The 16,705-nt window shown below is 43.6% G+C and overlaps 3 protein-coding genes and 2 long non-coding RNA genes across 7 annotated transcripts; 2 read left to right on the top strand and 3 right to left on the bottom strand.

Moving 5' to 3' along the window:
• Window positions 1-183: 183 nt before the first annotated feature.
• On the top strand, window positions 184-6,845 carry LOC108134572 (glucose-6-phosphate 1-dehydrogenase). 2 transcript variants are annotated; one of them, XM_017254923.2, is made up of 4 exons: window positions 184-509; window positions 4,069-4,328; window positions 4,404-4,621; window positions 5,564-6,845. In XM_017254923.2, exons 1-4 carry the CDS (start codon window positions 491-493, stop codon window positions 6,642-6,644), a joined length of 1,578 nt encoding a protein of 525 aa, XP_017110412.1. In that variant the 5' UTR covers window positions 184-490; the 3' UTR covers window positions 6,645-6,845. The 2 variants fall into 2 exon arrangements, with proteins under 2 accessions (XP_017110412.1, XP_017110413.1); XM_017254924.2 differs by lacking the exon at window positions 184-509 and adding an exon at window positions 2,244-2,634.
• Window positions 1,050-2,018, bottom strand: LOC121466764. Its single transcript, XR_005976947.1, has 3 exons — window positions 1,836-2,018; window positions 1,230-1,438; window positions 1,050-1,166 (listed from the first exon to the last, which is right to left on the bottom strand). It is a non-coding gene; the product is annotated as an uncharacterized LOC121466764 (long non-coding RNA).
• Window positions 6,846-7,032: 187 nt separating the features above from the next.
• Window positions 7,033-10,327, bottom strand: LOC121467592. Its single transcript, XM_041709390.1, has 3 exons — window positions 10,274-10,327; window positions 9,795-10,178; window positions 7,033-8,128 (listed from the first exon to the last, which is right to left on the bottom strand). Exons 1-3 carry the CDS (start codon window positions 10,325-10,327, stop codon window positions 7,280-7,282), a joined length of 1,287 nt encoding a protein of 428 aa, XP_041565324.1. The 3' UTR covers window positions 7,033-7,279.
• On the bottom strand, window positions 8,832-14,749 carry LOC121467990 (activity-regulated cytoskeleton-associated protein-like). Of its 2 annotated transcripts, none has more exons than XM_041710856.1 (5): window positions 14,712-14,749; window positions 13,781-14,142; window positions 12,263-13,725; window positions 9,363-11,871; window positions 8,832-8,992 (listed from the first exon to the last, which is right to left on the bottom strand). In XM_041710856.1, the coding sequence occupies exon 4, from the start codon at window positions 11,583-11,585 to the stop codon at window positions 10,509-10,511; it is 1,077 nt and encodes a 358-aa protein (XP_041566790.1). In that variant the 5' UTR covers window positions 11,586-11,871; window positions 12,263-13,725; window positions 13,781-14,142; window positions 14,712-14,749; the 3' UTR covers window positions 8,832-8,992; window positions 9,363-10,508. The 2 variants fall into 2 exon arrangements, with proteins under 2 accessions (XP_041566790.1, XP_041566789.1); XM_041710855.1 differs by having other exon boundaries at window positions 12,263-12,692; window positions 12,770-14,142.
• A 379-nt stretch (window positions 14,750-15,128) lies between these two features.
• Window positions 15,129-15,596, top strand: LOC121467951. The gene is made up of 3 exons (XR_005977966.1): window positions 15,129-15,156; window positions 15,213-15,276; window positions 15,333-15,596. It is a non-coding gene; the product is annotated as an uncharacterized LOC121467951 (long non-coding RNA).
• Window positions 15,597-16,705: the final 1,109 nt, after the last annotated feature.

The raw sequence follows: 16,705 nt of genomic DNA on the forward strand, positions 1-16,705 counted from the left end.
TAATATAAAACGATGTGTAAAATCGTCGAAATTACCTGGTTTTAACAAAATTAAGCTCACAGTTTTTTTTGCAGAATCCGCTCCTGGTTGCGATCGGCAGTCGCAGTCGGGGGTTTGTAAGCGTCGTTTTGTGTTGTTGCCATTGGCAGTGCCGCCGTCGCCGCCGCTGCCGCCGCTTCATTTCATGCTTCTGTCAGTCAGCGAACGATCGTGCTGGGCTCCAATACTGTGCTACCGAGGGCTCCGCGACTCGACGCCGCACTCATTTGCTAAACACAGCCCAAACATAGCGCAACAACGGACAACTCTTTGCCGTAATTACACAGTGGTTGCTTAAATCCGACGACCGTCGAAGCAGCGTTTAAGCTGGTGAAATCTCGAAAGCCAAACAACAGAAAGCCCATTGGGTTAATTGTCAGAAAAAAAAGCGGCGATAGAGTGTTTATTTTGTATTTTTTTTCATTGTGCGGACTGGACAACTTGGGTCAAGATGGCAACGCAAAAGGAAGGTGAGTGTTCGATGTAATTACCTTTGGCTTCGAGTGGATACTTTCCGCGATCACTGTCGCATCAGGTGGGCGATTGCGGTTGCGCCCTTCAAATGTATTCCTTCTTCGTCTGGGGTCACCTACAAAAAACAACGGAACCTATCTTATCACAGGCCGCTCAATCTTCCCGCTCTTCTCCTCTCGCACTCGCACTCTTACTCTCACTCTCACTCCCCAATTCCAATTACCAACCCGATGACGTGTGGCCGCTCTTGGCCATCGGCCAGCAATAACAAACACTCGTTCTGATTCCCATACTCATTGCTCAAGATTAGAGCCCGGCAAATAACCTTTCGCGGGTTGAGAGAGCTTTCCATTCTCCATTCTCCAATCTCCACTCGCTGTGGCAATGACATTGGAACATGTTTGTTTTTACATGCATTCTACGCACTAATAATTTAACCCACCTGCGGGGGCTTTACGAAAAGCCTTTCCAAAACAAAAACCCGCTTGGCATTATAATTCATTCAAACACGTTACCTTGTTCTCTTTCACCCTCTCTCTTTCTCCTCCTCCGTTACTTCACTCTCCGACCTGCGTCTCTCCTTGCCCCAATGCCTTCGCCTTCGCCTGTGTCAATGTCAAATGCGATCCGGCCGAGATTACAGTCCAACTTCGCTAAATCGAATTTGGGGAGACTTTGAGTTATCGAATTTATTATAAACACGTGTTGAAGCTTACTCAACTGTTAATACGGCATGTAAGACTTATGAAGGTATAGAATATGGAAGTTCGAGCTATGGAAGCTCTACTGTAAAGTTGTAGGCTCTGAGTCACGATCTCGGCATGCGAAGGAGCCCACAGCCAGCGGATTAGTCATCATCCGCCAGAGTCAATCTGGTTTTGCGCCACAGATCTGCCAGATCTCATACGGCCGAAAAGTATGCCTTCTTGAATTCAAAAGATATTTATCATTTAACGCTTTTTATTTGGTAAATCTTATTTCACAACAAAACGAGGACGCAAGATCTCCTTGAAGAGGTTGAGTCTGTTAACCCTTCTTCGTATTATCACGTGACCGATCGTCAATCGTACCATACATACATACATATGTATGTATGTGTGAATGACTTTTAAACGACTTACGATGATTTTAAGTAATAAACAAGTTTAATTATATCTCCAGAAAATCAAGTTATGCGAAAAAGTACAAAAATCTATTTTACTACACACTCCATTAAAGTTTTATTACTCTCCACTTGCTAGCTATGTTGTAAAATATTATTATTCTAGTTTCTCGCAGATTCAAAGTCACTGTTCACAAAGTTTTGAAAATGTTTGACAAACCTGTTGAGGAATATTTTAGATACACGTAATTCCGATCTTTATCCTTTTGCTACCCTGATTTCAAAGATCTTGCTAGATATGCAGATATCGAAAATGGTCAAGAATATTTATACTTGTTAGCTTTGGAAGAGCTTCATTCTTCCGGTTAAATAATTTTACGTCCGTTTCGTTGCCGTGCTCACGCCTAACGATCGGCCCACTCTGCCGGGGCTTATTCCGGAGCCAAGTTTTGGATATGTGATGATGTGTATTCCTATATACCTATTACATATCACTTGCACTTTGTGCTGACGCTCGCGTCGCAGTCGCTGCCTGGTGCATCGCTTACACCTTGTTAAAGCTAAAGTCAACCGCAGCGCAGCGCAGCAGTTTATTCGTTTTGTGCAACCGCATCGAAAGAAACGCGCGAGCGCACCTGCCCAAGCTTCCGCACCCGATTCTGATCTGTTCTGTTCGGTTCTGATCCGCCCCGGACACCACCTGGTCTGCTCCGAGATCTGGACGCCCATTAGCACCCACGTCCACCTCCACGTAAAAGACCTCACCTTCAGTGGACCGATAATCGGAATCGGGCTCGGAGGGTGACCTCTGGCAGAGCTCTCTCCCGGATTACTTGACTAGTCATCGGCAGTGGTGCTCGCGGTGATTAGACAACGGAACCAGGTCTTATCGAGTGCTTGACGCTCTCCCGCACCGCCGAACCCTAATAAAGTCTGCACTCTGCCGTGGACGTTCACTTCGCTCCAGGCCCTTCGTGAGTCCTCAGCTCCTCCTTTATCCTAACCATTCGGACTTAAAGGCAAGTGCGTGATCACTGATCGCAGAGTTTTTGAAAATATCAAAAAAAAAAAAAAAACAAGAAAGAAAGCAAAGTTCATATACCCTTGCAGCTATTACAAAAATTAAATATTCTTGAAGACATTAAAATTATGATTTGGGTGTAATTAAAAAGAATTTCTAAACAAAATTACAAACTAAAAAAGTTGCATATTTAAAAAAATCTTTTTTTTAATATATTTATTGTTTTTATGGGAGCTATATGATATAGTTGTCCGATTTTGATGAAATTTAAACCGTAATTCTGAAATATTTAACCATTACTATATGTCAAAGAACTAAACAGCAAAGTTATAATTTTTTTCCTTTATTTTTCCGATTGCTCCTATGGCTATATGCTATAGTCGTCCGATCCGACTCGTTCCGACTTATATACTACCTGCAATAGAAAGACAACTTTTGGGAAAGTTTTATGCAGATAGCTTTAAAACTGAGGGACTAGTTAGCGTAGAAACGGACGGACTGATCAAGAATATATATACTTTATAGGGTTGGAAATGTCTCCTTCACTGCGTTTGCAAACTTCTGACTGAAATTATAATACTCTCTGCAAGGGTATAAAAAAGTAAAGGTCAAAATGACTTTATTGACCATTTGAATGTCGCAAGAAATCAAATATTATACGCAAAATATGTATACCTTATTACCCTATAAAATAAAGTCGAACTTCCAAAACTCGAAACTTTTTGTCCGAATAAAATCCATCTTTAGGGGGCTATGGGGTATTGCCTATATTTTCGCTTCACCTTAAATCTATATTGGTTATTGAAAATATCAAATGTTATAAAGTTTGAATTAACTTTTTTTGATTATTTAAATTTGCAAAAATCACTTCAGTCTATTTGTTCAATCCGAATCTTCTTGTTATCGATGTTCATTCTCCCATAAATCAAACTTGTTTTATTGCGTATAGAGATTTTAAGTAAAGGTAAAATAATTTTAATACCCCAAGGCCCTTTCAAGTCGGATTTTCTTGGGCAAATATGAAGTGCTTCGCCTTTTTTTCCAAATCCATAAATTCAAGAAAGTAATTTTAGACTGTTGCTCTCTTGTGATTTTGTATAACTTTTCTGTCAAAAAAATACCATTGTTTTTTAATAAAAATAAATAAAAAGTCGGAGGAGTCCTTTGTGTATTCAACAAATATTTACATTTTTTTTTGTAAGCCCACAAAATCGTTGACCCTATCATTGTTTTGGTACCTGATGGGGCTTAGGTTTTCAAGTTGAATTTTGTTTAGGATAATTCCTTGAAATAACAACCCAGTTTACCGGGTTTCTTACAGCATTAACTTGCCAACACAAAACATTTCGTTTTGATTTATTAGGCAGTTGGCAGTCAGAAGATAAATTAAGGTAAACCAAAACTAAGCTTACGAGATACGTTCGATCCACAGATCACACCGCCCTGGATCTCATCATAAAGTCGCTCAAGTCCCCAACCATGATCTATGAGGGCACCCACTTCGACGGCAAGATCCCGCACACGTTCGTGATCTTTGGGGCTTCTGGCGACCTGGCCAAGAAGAAGATCTATCCCACGCTGTGGTGGCTCTACCGGGATGACCTGCTGCCCAAGCCCACCAAATTCTGCGGCTATGCCCGTTCCAAGCTGACGATCACCAGCCTCAAGACGCAATGTCTGCCGTACATGAAGGTGGGTTCCGGCTCTTCTCCAATACCAATGCTCTCCAGGATTAATCCATCCATCCATCCATCCGTTTCCTCGCAGGTTCAGTCCCACGAGCAGAAGAAGTACGAGGAGTTCTGGACCCTCAACGAGTACGTGTCCGGGAGCTACGGCGGACGCACTGGGTTCGAGCTGCTCAACCAGCAGCTGGAGCTGATGGAGAACAAGAACAAGGCGAACCGCATCTTCTACCTGGCCCTCCCACCCAGCGTTTTCGAGGAGGTGACCGTCAACATCAAGCAGATATGCATGTCTCTCTGGTGAGTAGCAATTAAGTTGGGAATCCAAATGGATTGCTACATATAAACACTCATATTATATTAACTCCATAAGGAACCTTTTGATCAAACAGTTTCCCAAAATGATACTAATTTGGATTCCTAGCCATATACTCTAGCGGTCAAAATAATAATAGTCTTTTAGCTTATGGAAATAGCAATTAAAATGAATATATCGTGAAGCTAATACCATACACTAAATGGGGCGAGAATAAATATCAACATTTATTGTGGGTGTAATATTTTAAAACAATACAAACAAAATTGATAACATTTTTTTTTATTGTAATCAGAATCTAAAAATATCAACATTTAAAAATACATTGATAACAATTTTTTTTATTTAAAAATATATATTAAATTTTAAAAACATTTTTATACTATTTTAAAGAGCAGATGAGCGGAGATTTTCATAAATTGTTAAAAAATCGCTTACTGCTGTATATAAATAGGGAATTTGAAGGAATAATTAACAGTTTTCATTTCCTTGTAAAACTTAAACAATATTAAACCTTATTTGGTTGGTCAGAAAGCATTATTAAACAAAATAATAGAATAACTATCATATGCCTTAAAGGTTCGTTTTTGAGCACTACTATTACTTTGATCGAAACTGTAGGTATAAAGGGAAACGAAACTCAAGACTCATTTGACAAGCTTATTTACGTCCTAGATTATATATTTATTCCATATTATATAATCTCATTTAGGAGAGCTATCATCAATAGTGGAACATAGGTTGTAATAAGTAGATTACCGATAAAAACTCCCACACAAATTGCCCTCTGTGCAAAAATGACACAATGACCCCCAGCCCGAAGCAACCGAAAATTACAGATGTAGCTCCTAGAACTAATTTAGCTCGTTGCTGTAACCATGGAATAGCATCAATTAATAATGATAATAATGTATGTTAATCCACAGTGGCTGGAACCGCGTGATCGTGGAGAAGCCCTTCGGTCGGGATGATGTCTCCTCGCAGGCGCTGAGTGACCATTTGGCCGGACTGTTCCAGGAGGATCAGCTGTACCGCATCGACCACTACCTGGGCAAGGAGATGGTCCAGAACCTGATGACCATTCGCTTCGGCAATAAGATACTCAGCTCGACGTGGAACCGCGAGAATATCGCCTCGGTGCTGATCACATTCAAGGAGCCCTTCGGTACCCAGGGACGTGGTGGCTACTTCGACGAGTTCGGCATCATTCGAGATGTCATGCAGAACCATCTGCTGCAGATCCTCTCGCTGGTGGCCATGGAGAAGCCGGTCAGCTGCCATCCGGACGACATCCGCGATGAGAAGGTCAAGGTGCTGAAGAGCATTGGGGCGCTCACCCTGGACGACATGGTGTTGGGCCAGTATCTGGGCGATCCAAAGGGCGCCACCGAGGATGCGCGCACCGGCTATCTGGATGATCCCACCGTTAGCAAGGACTCGAACACGCCCACCTACGCCCTCGGCGTGCTCAAAATCAACAACGAGCGCTGGCAGGGAGTGCCCTTCATCCTGCGCTGCGGCAAGGCGCTCAACGAACGCAAGGCGGAGGTGCGCATCCAGTACCAGGATGTGCCCGGCGACATATTCGAGGGCAGCACCAAGCGCAACGAGCTGGTCATCCGTGTGCAGCCCGGCGAGGCCCTCTACTTCAAGATGATGACGAAGAGCCCCGGCATCACGTTCGACATCGAGGAGACGGAACTGGATCTGACGTACGAGCATCGCTACAAGGACTCCTACCTGCCGGACGCCTACGAGCGACTCATTCTCGACGTCTTCTGCGGCTCCCAGATGCACTTCGTCCGCTCCGACGAGCTGCGCGAGGCGTGGCGCATCTTCACGCCCATTCTGCACCAGATCGAGCGGGAGCGCGTCCAGCCCATCACCTACCAGTACGGATCGCGGGGCCCCAAGCAGGCGGACCGCAAGTGCGAGGAGAACAACTTCAAGTACTCCGGCTCCTATAAGTGGCACGGCGGCAAGCCGGCCCCCTCCTCCAATCTCTAAACGCCCCAATCCGGGTTGGGTTCATCGCTGCACACACTGCACACACAGCACACACTGCACACACAGCACACACTGCACACACAGCACACACATCCTCTCTGTCCTTACATATCTATATGTATTCTTTGGTTATTTGTAATCTTCTCTTCGGTTTGTACAAGAATTTTTTTGTTAAATATATGAAATAGCATTTAACTGGAACTCGCTCACATCTCGTTTATAAATTATATTGCACTTGGAATCAGTTCCCTTGCGACTTATTCTTAAACATTTCATATTTTGCTAGAAACATCTAAACCAACCCGTTATAAGATAAGCTTAATGTTTATCAAAAAAAAAACAACTTATAATAACTAAATTAGAAAAACAATTTTTATACATATCCGATTTCAATTCTCTAGCTGTTGTGTTATATACATACATAGTCACTTGATATGTAATGGGTGATCAGGAATATAAATACATAAGCTTTACAGGGTTGTTGGTGGGTTTCACGCCTCAAATAAATTATAATACCAGGATGTGATAAAGAAAATAGTTAAGAAACGTTTTCAGCGGAACTCTGGATGATTGCGTGAATATGATTGATTGATTGATAGCGATGCGTAAGTACTGTAACGCCACAAGACTAAATGTCATCGCGGAGGCGGTGGCTTAATGTATCCATCGCTCAATATGGGATTTGCTGTGTTCATGGTCACATATCCATTGGACACATATCCGCAGGGCAGTGCCATTGGCTCTGGTTCCTGTGACTCCTCCCCCTCCTCCACCTCCACCTCGAACTCCACTTCAATCTGCACATCGGGGTAATCGTCGGGGGGTTCCGTCTTCTTGAGGTCTGAATAGAGCATTCTCGGATGCGGAATTCCCTGATAGGGTTGTATGAGCGGAGACTGGTCAGGGTCGAAGGGCGCCCTAGGCATCAGCACTCCCGGGGGCACTTTAACATCGATCTTCGCCATATTCCGAAGCTTCCGGACGCCGAGGAAGAAGACACCGAGCACCAGCAGGGCAAGGATGCCCTCCACATACCGGATCCTGCCGGTGACCCCCACTTGGTCCTCGTGCAACCACTTCATGCCGCCACTCTTGTCAGCACCATAATTGGCCGCCACGGCCATTCGATTCGGACTCATGTCGGATAAATCGTACTTCAGCTCTGTGGTTGAGTCCGCCTGGCATGTGGTTTTGTTGCACCAGTAGACAAAGTAGCCTTCGAGATTTTTCTCCTCCACGGGCTTTGTCCAGCTGAGGATTTGGGTGTTGTCGTCATGGGCCAAGTGCTGGCACCTTCGGTCCATGGCATCGGACAGTTCGGGCACCTCCAGTCGGCTCCTGTTCACCGAAATGCCCTTTATGTTCCTGCTCGCCACAAACACTGTGGCCGGGTTTTCGTAGTCCCATTCCTTGAATACCGCGGAAGTTCTGTCGGTACTGTTGCCCAATTTGCTGTTGGAACAATGGAGAGGATAAGCAAAAAACTTTATTATAATTTTCATACATACTTGTAAAAAAACTTTAATATCTTAATAATTATAGCTGCACAAGAAAAAACTGTCTGTCCGTCCGTTTCTACGCAAACTAGTCTCACATTTTTAAAGCTATATTCATGAAACTTTTCCAAAAGTTGTCTTTCTTTTGCAGGTAATACTTGTATATAAGTCGGAACAAGCCGGATCGAAGGACTATAGCATATAGCCCCCATAGGAACAATCGGAAAAATAAATAAAAAAAATTATAACTATGCTGTTTTTTAATATTTTTTTTTGTTCTTCGAGATATAGTAATGGATAATATTTCTGAATTACGGCTTAAATTTTATCAAAATCGGACGACTATAGCATATAGCTCCCATACTTGGTCAAGCCGACGTACATATACCCTTGCAGCTATTGAAAAAATTAAACATATTTGAAAACAATAAAATTATGATTTACTTGCGTATATAGCTTTAAAACTGAGAGACTAGTTTGCGTAGAAACAAACGGATAGACGGACGGACAGACGGACATGGCTAGATCGACTCTCCTAGTGATGCTGATCAAGAATATTATACTTTGTAACGATCCTGCTTTGCTGAGGTAGCTCAACGGTGTCCAGGTGTTCGTTCCAACATTTATTTATGTCAGGAGTGGTTGCTGGAAGAGTTCGACCCGGTTCCCAGAGTATGACACGTAAGCGGGGTTCAGTGAAATCGAATCGGTATGCGTTTATTAAGAATTATCGTGTACATAAGATAGATAGAGTTCGTGCTGCAGGGGGCTCGTCCGCTCGTAGGATGCCGGGGACTTCTGCGTCGTCGTTCGGCGTCGTCGTCGCGGCCGACGGCGGTGGCAGCGGGCGTCCTGTGGGTGAGAAAGAAAAGGTCACGTCGTCCCTCTTGGCTATGCTTATGTCTATGAGGATGAGACAGTTTGGAGGCCGCTTGGGTCTACCAGTTTCGAGCAGAGGGTGGAGGCCGCTTGGGTCTACCAGCTCCGAGAAGAGGGTGGAGGCCGCTTGGGTCTACCAGGGTATGAGACGTGTCGCCGAGGGGTCGGTCTTGGGGTGTGGGATCCCAAAGGTCGGATATCGCTGATGACGGCCGGTCTTTTGGAGGGTGAGAAGAAGGGGAAGGGGGGGAAAAAGCTAACTACAATGTATTGGGCGGACGGGGTACTAGACCCTATCCCGAAAAAGACTCCGCAGTTACTCACACCAATGCGTAAGCCTTACCTTCTCCGCTCGCCGTCGGCCGCAGAGTGAATCTGTATGGGCCACTGGCGCCCTTTTTATATCCCTCCCGGCCCTTGCCAGTCACAATTAGTGTTACTGTAGTTTCCTAATCCTATACCCAGTGCCATAACGCGTGTGGCTTGTGGTGGCCGTTGGTCAGTGTGACCGTTTCTTTTGTTTGGCGCGTTCGCCCGGATATTTAAATTTGAATATTTCCGTTATAACTTATATTTATTTCGGCTTCTTGCCTACTTAACTTCTTGCTTCTTGAATTTTACTAATATCTTAATCTATAACTACTGCTTATGTTTATTATTTGTTTATTCTTATATATTATGTTTATTCTGTGCGCTCCTGAGCGTCACACCTCCCCCGCTTTTGAGTAGGCACGAAGTGTCTTATAGTAATTCGGGTTCCCCTTCCAAAAATAACCTTCCACGTCTTTCGCTCGTCTTTTACCAATATGCTCTGCTGCTTTCCCTTTCTCCTTCTGTTCCATCTTTCTTTAATCTCGTCGACCGCCCTGGCGGACATCGTTGCATCCCTTGGTAAGATCCACCCCATCTCGTTCGTGAATAACTCCGCTTGTGGTGCTTGTGAGTCTGGGCGTGCCTCCGTCTCATGGCCTGCTGCCGCTCCCTCTGCCTGTGCCTCCGCCGCTTGCGCCTCCGTGTCCTTCGGGTGCAGCTCCAGGATGTCCCGGTCTGGCGACGGTGTCCTTGCCCGTTCTACCTGTTGCTCCTGAACATTCCTGTCGGCCACTGCCTCGGTGATATCTAACTCCAGGTTGCCGCATTGGATTCTTGTGCGAGTTTCCTAATAACATTCCTCCTGTCACCTGATTTAAGATGAGAAAGTCCAACTCGAATTCTTCTCCTGCGAACTGTATGTTGGTTGTAAAATCTCCATACGATCTTTGCTTTGATCCGTTCGCCAATGTTATTTCTGTCCTTCCCTTCCTCCATTTTCCATATTTTCTCAATTCGTTGTATCTTCTCTTGCTGATCACACTCCGTGAAGCTCCTGTGTCCACTGTTCCTTTTGCTTTTACTGGTCCGATTTTTACTGTGGCCAATACTTGAAATCCGTCACAACTTAATTGTTCCCATGTAGCTGGTGTTTGTTTTTGGTCCTGAGCCGCCAGCGTTATCTGCTCAGGCCTCTGGCGTTTTCCGCTCCAGCTCTGCAACAGTCCGTTGTTCTTGTTCCATTTCTGCCGCATACCCAGCAAAACAGTCTTGCGGGGTTTGTGCAGGTTCTTGCGGCGTGCCCTGTTCCTCCGCATCTCATGCAGATTTCCGACGTCAAGTTCTGGTTTCCTGTTGTTATTGGTCTGTTGGTTCCTTCCATTGTTTCTATTTCTTCCACCTCTTCTGCCAACCTCAGGAATTCTGTTTTAAATCCCGACCGTCTCGTGTAGAGCTTTATTTTGCTTCTGCAGTTTCTGTATATCCGGTCCAACTTTGTCTCTTCTAAATACTCTGTGAATCTCATCAATTTCCTCAGGTTCATTGCGTATTCCCTTGTTAGCTCTGTTTCTCGCTGCCGTAGTTGCGTTATTTGTGTTTCCAACTGTTCCTGATATCTTGGTGGCAAAATGTATTCTAACAGTTCCTCCCTGAGGTCCTCCCATGTCCTTATCTGGCTTGGTGTGGTGTTCCACCAGTCCACTGCTACTCCTTCTAGGATGAATGACATCGTCTGGATCAGGGCATCTTTGTGTATGCCGTAGCCTTTGACCCATTCCTCCATCTTGCTGAGGAATTCCAAGGGATTGGTTGTTCCTTGGTAGCGCATCCCCCAACTCCTTACTCGGTTTAGGATTTCCACTTCTACCTTTTGTTCCTTCCTGTCCGGCAAGTCTGAAGTTTCTGATTCCTGCCCTGGTGGGGTGTTGATTTGTTTCACCAGTAGGCCGATCTGGTTCGCTATTGTGTTGAGTTCCTCCGCTGGTGTGCTGCTCTGATCCGTTGCTCCTTTTTCCTTCTTGTGCTTCTCTGCCAGCTCTCCCAGTCTTCGCCGGATCGTCTCCGTGTGGTTTGGGTTCCTTGCGAATGCTGATAGACAGATAGTCTTAGCTCCTCCACTTTTCCTGTTGCGTCTAATCCGAACTCCCTTGCGTACTCGATCAGATCCGCCTTTGTTGCTAGGTACACCCACGTCGACATAACTCTGTACCGGTGTCTTTCTCTTTGCAACCACTTTAACCTGTTCGGGCGCCATGTAACGATCCTGCTTTGCTGAGGTAGCTCAACGGTGTCCAGGTGTTCGTTCCAACATTTATTTATGTCAGGAGTGGTTGCTGGAAGAGTTCGACCCGGTTCCCAGAGTATGACACGTAAGCGGGGTTCAGTGAAATCGAATCGGTATGCGTTTATTAAGAATTATCGTGTACATAAGATAGATAGAGTTCGTGCTGCAGGGGGCTCGTCCGCTCGTAGGATGCCGGGGACTTCTGCGTCGTCGTTCGGCGTCGTCGTCGCGGCCGACGGCGGTGGCAGCGGGCGTCCTGTGGGTGAGAAAGAAAAGGTCACGTCGTCCCTCTTGGCTATGCTTATGTCTATGAGGATGAGACAGTTTGGAGGCCGCTTGGGTCTACCAGTTTCGAGCAGAGGGTGGAGGCCGCTTGGGTCTACCAGTTCCGAGAAGAGGGTGGAGGCCGCTTGGGTCTACCAGGGTATGAGACGTGTCGCAACCACGAGGGGTCGGTCTTGGGGTGTGGGATCCCAAAGGTCGGATATCACTGATGACGGCCGGTCTTTTGGAGGTTGGGAAGAAGGGGAAGGGGGGAAAAAGCTAACTACAATGTATTGGGCGGACGGGGTACTAGACCCTATCCCGAAAAAGACTCCGCAGTTAACTCCCAGAGAAGTTTGCTCACACCAATGCGTAAACCTTACCTTCTCCGCTCGCCGTCGGCCACAGAGTGAATCTGTATGGGCCACCTGCGCCCTTTTTATATCCCTCCCGGCCCTTGCCAGTCACAATTAGTGTTACTGTAGTTTCCTAATCCTATAGCCAGTGCCATAACGCGTGTGGCTTGTGGTGGCCGTTGGTCAGTGTGACCGTTTCTTTTGTTTGGCGTGTCCGCCCGGATATTTAAATTTGAATATTCCCGTTTTAACTTATATTTATTTCGGCTTCTTGCCTACTTAACTTCTTGCTTCTTGCATTTTACTACTATCTTAATCTATAACTACTGCTTATGTTTATTATTTGTTTATTCTTATATATTATGTTTATTCTGTGCGCTCCTTAACGTCACAACTTTATAGGGTCGGAAATGTCTCCTTCACTGCGTTGCAAGCTTCTGACTGAAATTATAACACCCTTTGCAAGGGTATAAAAAGTATTATTTAGATATCCTTAACAGAAATCTAAAAAAAGTGCCGAAAAGTTGAACTTACCAGCCACATTCACTTTTCAACACGACAATGACCCAAAGCTTACGACTTATGATGTCCGTATGTGGCTCGCACGTTATGTAAAACATACTTTGCGGCATCCGCTCCAATCTCCAGATCCTAAGTCCTATCGAACATTTGTGGGAAGAATTAGATTGACGGGTAAAAAACCGAGCTATATCCATAAAGGAAAAGCTGAAGGTGGCACTGGTGGAGGAGTGGCACAATATTGGTTCAGAAACTACCCAAAACTTTGTTTCTTCGATTCCCAGGCGCTTGGAGGCAGTCATTAAGCATAAGGGCTTAGACACAAAATATTAATTTTTATTTTTAAACGATTCTTTATGTTTATATTTATCATTTTTGGTTAAGTGTGCCAATAATTTTGTTCAAAGAAAATCAGGTGTTTTTTATAATTTTAATTTTTATAATTACTAGAAAAGTGATAGAAGAATGAAGTAAAGTTGGTCTTGTTGTAAATTTATCAATATATATGAATTAAATTTGTTTCGGTTAATTATCTTAGTTTTTAGTGAAGAAGAGCTATGTTAAAGTCATACATGTCAACTGTGCCAATAATTAAGTTCGTCACTGTATATTGTTCCACGTAACGCAAGTATTATTGATGTAACGATCCGCTGGTCACTCCAGCTCCGTCATCTCGTCCTTGGTCCGATTGAACTCCTCTGTCTGGTTGCCCAGGGTGTCGAGCATGGTGAGTCTGAAAATCATACTATCGGGTATTAGGTCGTTCCCGTTGATATCCACAGTGCACTGAATTTGCGTGGCGTCATTCTTGTTTACACTGCAGGCAAATGGAGTGTTCTCCGCCATAAGCTCATAGTGGGTTAAGTCCCAGAAGTTAGCGTCGTCCGATCGGGTGAAGGTGCAACTTATCTCAACTCTCCCATGGTATCGGTATCGGCACTCAAAGTCCGTCACATTCAACTTGGCGAACACTTTGACGTAAAATCCACCAATTAAGTACGTATCAAAATAACACTCGAACATTACTTGCGCGTTCTGGGTGAAAAGTCCAGGTTTCCCCTTAAAGGTAGTTCCACTGTTGTCCACCTCCGATATGTCCACCTCGTGCCCGTCGAAACTCATTGTCAAATGCTCCTTTAAACTCAAATCCTTTCTAGCGTTGCTACACCCGCAGAACAGGTCCACGTCGCCGCCTTCCCGCCACCACGTTTGGTTGGAGCTCGAAGCGGTCATCTCGCAGGGCAAGACCACCTCCTCCTCCGCCCGGCCACATTGGATTAGAATAAACAGTATCGTCGGCACAGCTGTCCAGCACAACCTCACGCACGTCCTCAAGCCCATATATGTATGTTGCCTCTTATCGCTTACGAGGTATAGTTATACAAATTCTGGAATTAAAATTAAGATTTATTACAAGAGTTTCCAAAAACAATTCCGAAAACCATTAAAACAAACCACACGCTTTATACATATGTATGTACATGCAGCTGCGGTCATGAAAATAGTAGTTTTTCAGCTCATGGAAATAGCAATAACTTCTAGTTTTGGAAAAGCTTTTCAAATAAGTTCGAAATTACAAATATTTGTATTCCAACACAAAATGCAGATGAACGAAGATTTTTGTTTATTTTCTTAAATTTGTTGAAAATTATTCACTAGAGTATTTTAAAAAGTACATTTTAGAGATTTACTCAATTCTTAATTTTTCTTTAAAATCTATTACAACACAATATAAATAGATTTTAATCCTTATTTTGTTCGTTGGTAACTTAACATTAAATTAAAACGTTTTCCTACGCCCTAAAGAGTTTTTGAGCACTTTACATTGTTCCACTACTATTATTATAACTTCAGCTGTATATATGGCTTTCGAATTCTCAGAACAGTACACTGATAACGCCGAACGCATTCACAACGTTAAATATAGAGGCTGCGAGCCTTTCAAAACCAAGCTTACCGATTGCTTCAAAGCGATCTACTCAACTAAACAACGATCGCGAATGGGAATCTCCGAAGAGCTCAGCTCATTTTTATGCGAAATCTACCCCGAAAACCCCTCTTATCAAAAGAAGAGGAAACGCTATAGCCGCGTGCCCCGACTATTAGATACCCCTTACTCAACTAAACAATTTAAAAATCAATTGTAACGCTTGTGGCAGGTAAATTGATGGGCAGTGCCATCTATGAGGCAAAAACCGAAAGTGTCGCCATCTAGTGGTCAGTTGGGTGCCGCGATTGGGGTAAGAATTTTCGGAGACGAAGAGGCAACAGAGTCAATTGTCATGATCCCGGAAAACGGAGAGTTATTCTTTGGGGGGGCTAATTTAGCTTCCCACCCAGAGCCACGAGCTGCTGGCTTTCTTTCCATTTTCGGCAGCCATCGAGTGCGGTTTAATTTAATTGTAAGTCTCGTACTTAATCAGTTGGTGAGAGTTTGCTTGAAAATCAATCTCTATAGTGGCCTTGTGTAAAGTGACGGGTAGAATTTCCGGATTAGATATAGCGCTAAATCCTGTTTATGGGTAAGAAAAAGAAATGGTTGTGAAGATTGCAGACCCAAAAGTGGTTTTTGATTTAGGTTTGGCGTTTAGTATCCGATATTGGATCCGGCTGTTGCTGTAGAGGGAACAATTCATCAAGACACCCAAAAGAAGAGCGAAGTCATCCGACGGGAGGGAAATTATCGTCGCATAAGGGGTCTCAAAGGCCTAAGAGTTCCCTGAGATAATTATTTAATCCGCCTAAGTCGCTGGGAGCGGAGTTAGGATAAAGAGAGGGCAAAAGAGTCAAAAAGAACTCGAGTTGTAACACCTGCCCAAATTAAATATATATAATATTTATATTCCCTCTTCATCATCTTCGTTATCTCCCGCCTGCGAGCGTAACTTAGCGAAGCTCAGCTTGGCAGGCAGTTTTTCGGCGCGCTGATCTAGGTTAGACGCTTCAGTCCACGGTCGGACAAAAATTCAATTTAATTTGGCGAGTAACAATACGGAATAATTGTCAAGTCGCTGCACGGAATGTAAGGCAGTTCAGCAAGCCAAAGATCGGTCGGAGTTTGCTGAAAGTGGATAGTTTATAAGCTATTTTATAAGTTTTTTTCCTTTTTTTTTGTTGTCTAGGTTATGTGAAATAAGCCAGTGAGAGTGAAAGAGTAAAAAAAAAAAAGGAAAAGAAAAGGAAAGTGCAGTGATAGTTAGAAGGCCAGAAAGGCTTTAATAATGAATAGCTAGAAGCACGAATTGCTTTGAGCATTATTTATTTTAATTTTTTTCGGTGGACAAACAAGCCAATGTGTAAAAAAAGAAGGGAAGAACTGCAACGGAAAAGAAGAGAAAAAAATGTACTGTTGTTTTGCGCAGTGGGCTTGCAGTGTACATATATAAAGAAATTTGAATTTTCAGTCTAAGGTGAACCCACGGAAGCGCTTTCGTCGGTGGATCTCCGGAATGTTGGTGAGTCAGATATCACGTTTTATTAATATGTCTTTATAAAATATATATATCAAGTGAGTTATTTTGCGTCCCACCGTACAAAACCTAGCAGTTCGAATAATCCATAGAGAAGAAAAAAAAAAAAGGGATCGGATTTACCATCTCTCTTGTCTCTCAAATTTTTGAGTGAGATGAATTTCGAAATAAGTAAAACAAACCACTCAATTTGATTTCGCTGCAATTTTCTGCCATTTCTGAATTCTCGCTCACGAGTAATATTTTTTTGGTTTTAAATTCGTATTGCTATCTTGCTGCGGAGATTAATTTAATAATTCAATTGTATTGCATGTATTTTTGTTCTCATTTAATATCTTTTCAATATGTTCTCTAATTTTAAGAATTTTAATTAGGTTTTAAATATACTTTATAATGATTGGCTAGTTGGCTATTTTTGTTTGCCTTCGACTAGGATGAGTCCCCGGTAGAACCCGAGTCAGTAGAAGGGGCCGTTTGATAA

This window comes from Drosophila elegans, unplaced genomic scaffold (genome assembly GCF_018152505.1).
Source record: "Drosophila elegans isolate 14027-0461.03 unplaced genomic scaffold, ASM1815250v1 contig_149, whole genome shotgun sequence".
Lineage (NCBI taxonomy): Eukaryota > Metazoa > Arthropoda > Insecta > Diptera > Drosophilidae > Drosophila > Drosophila elegans.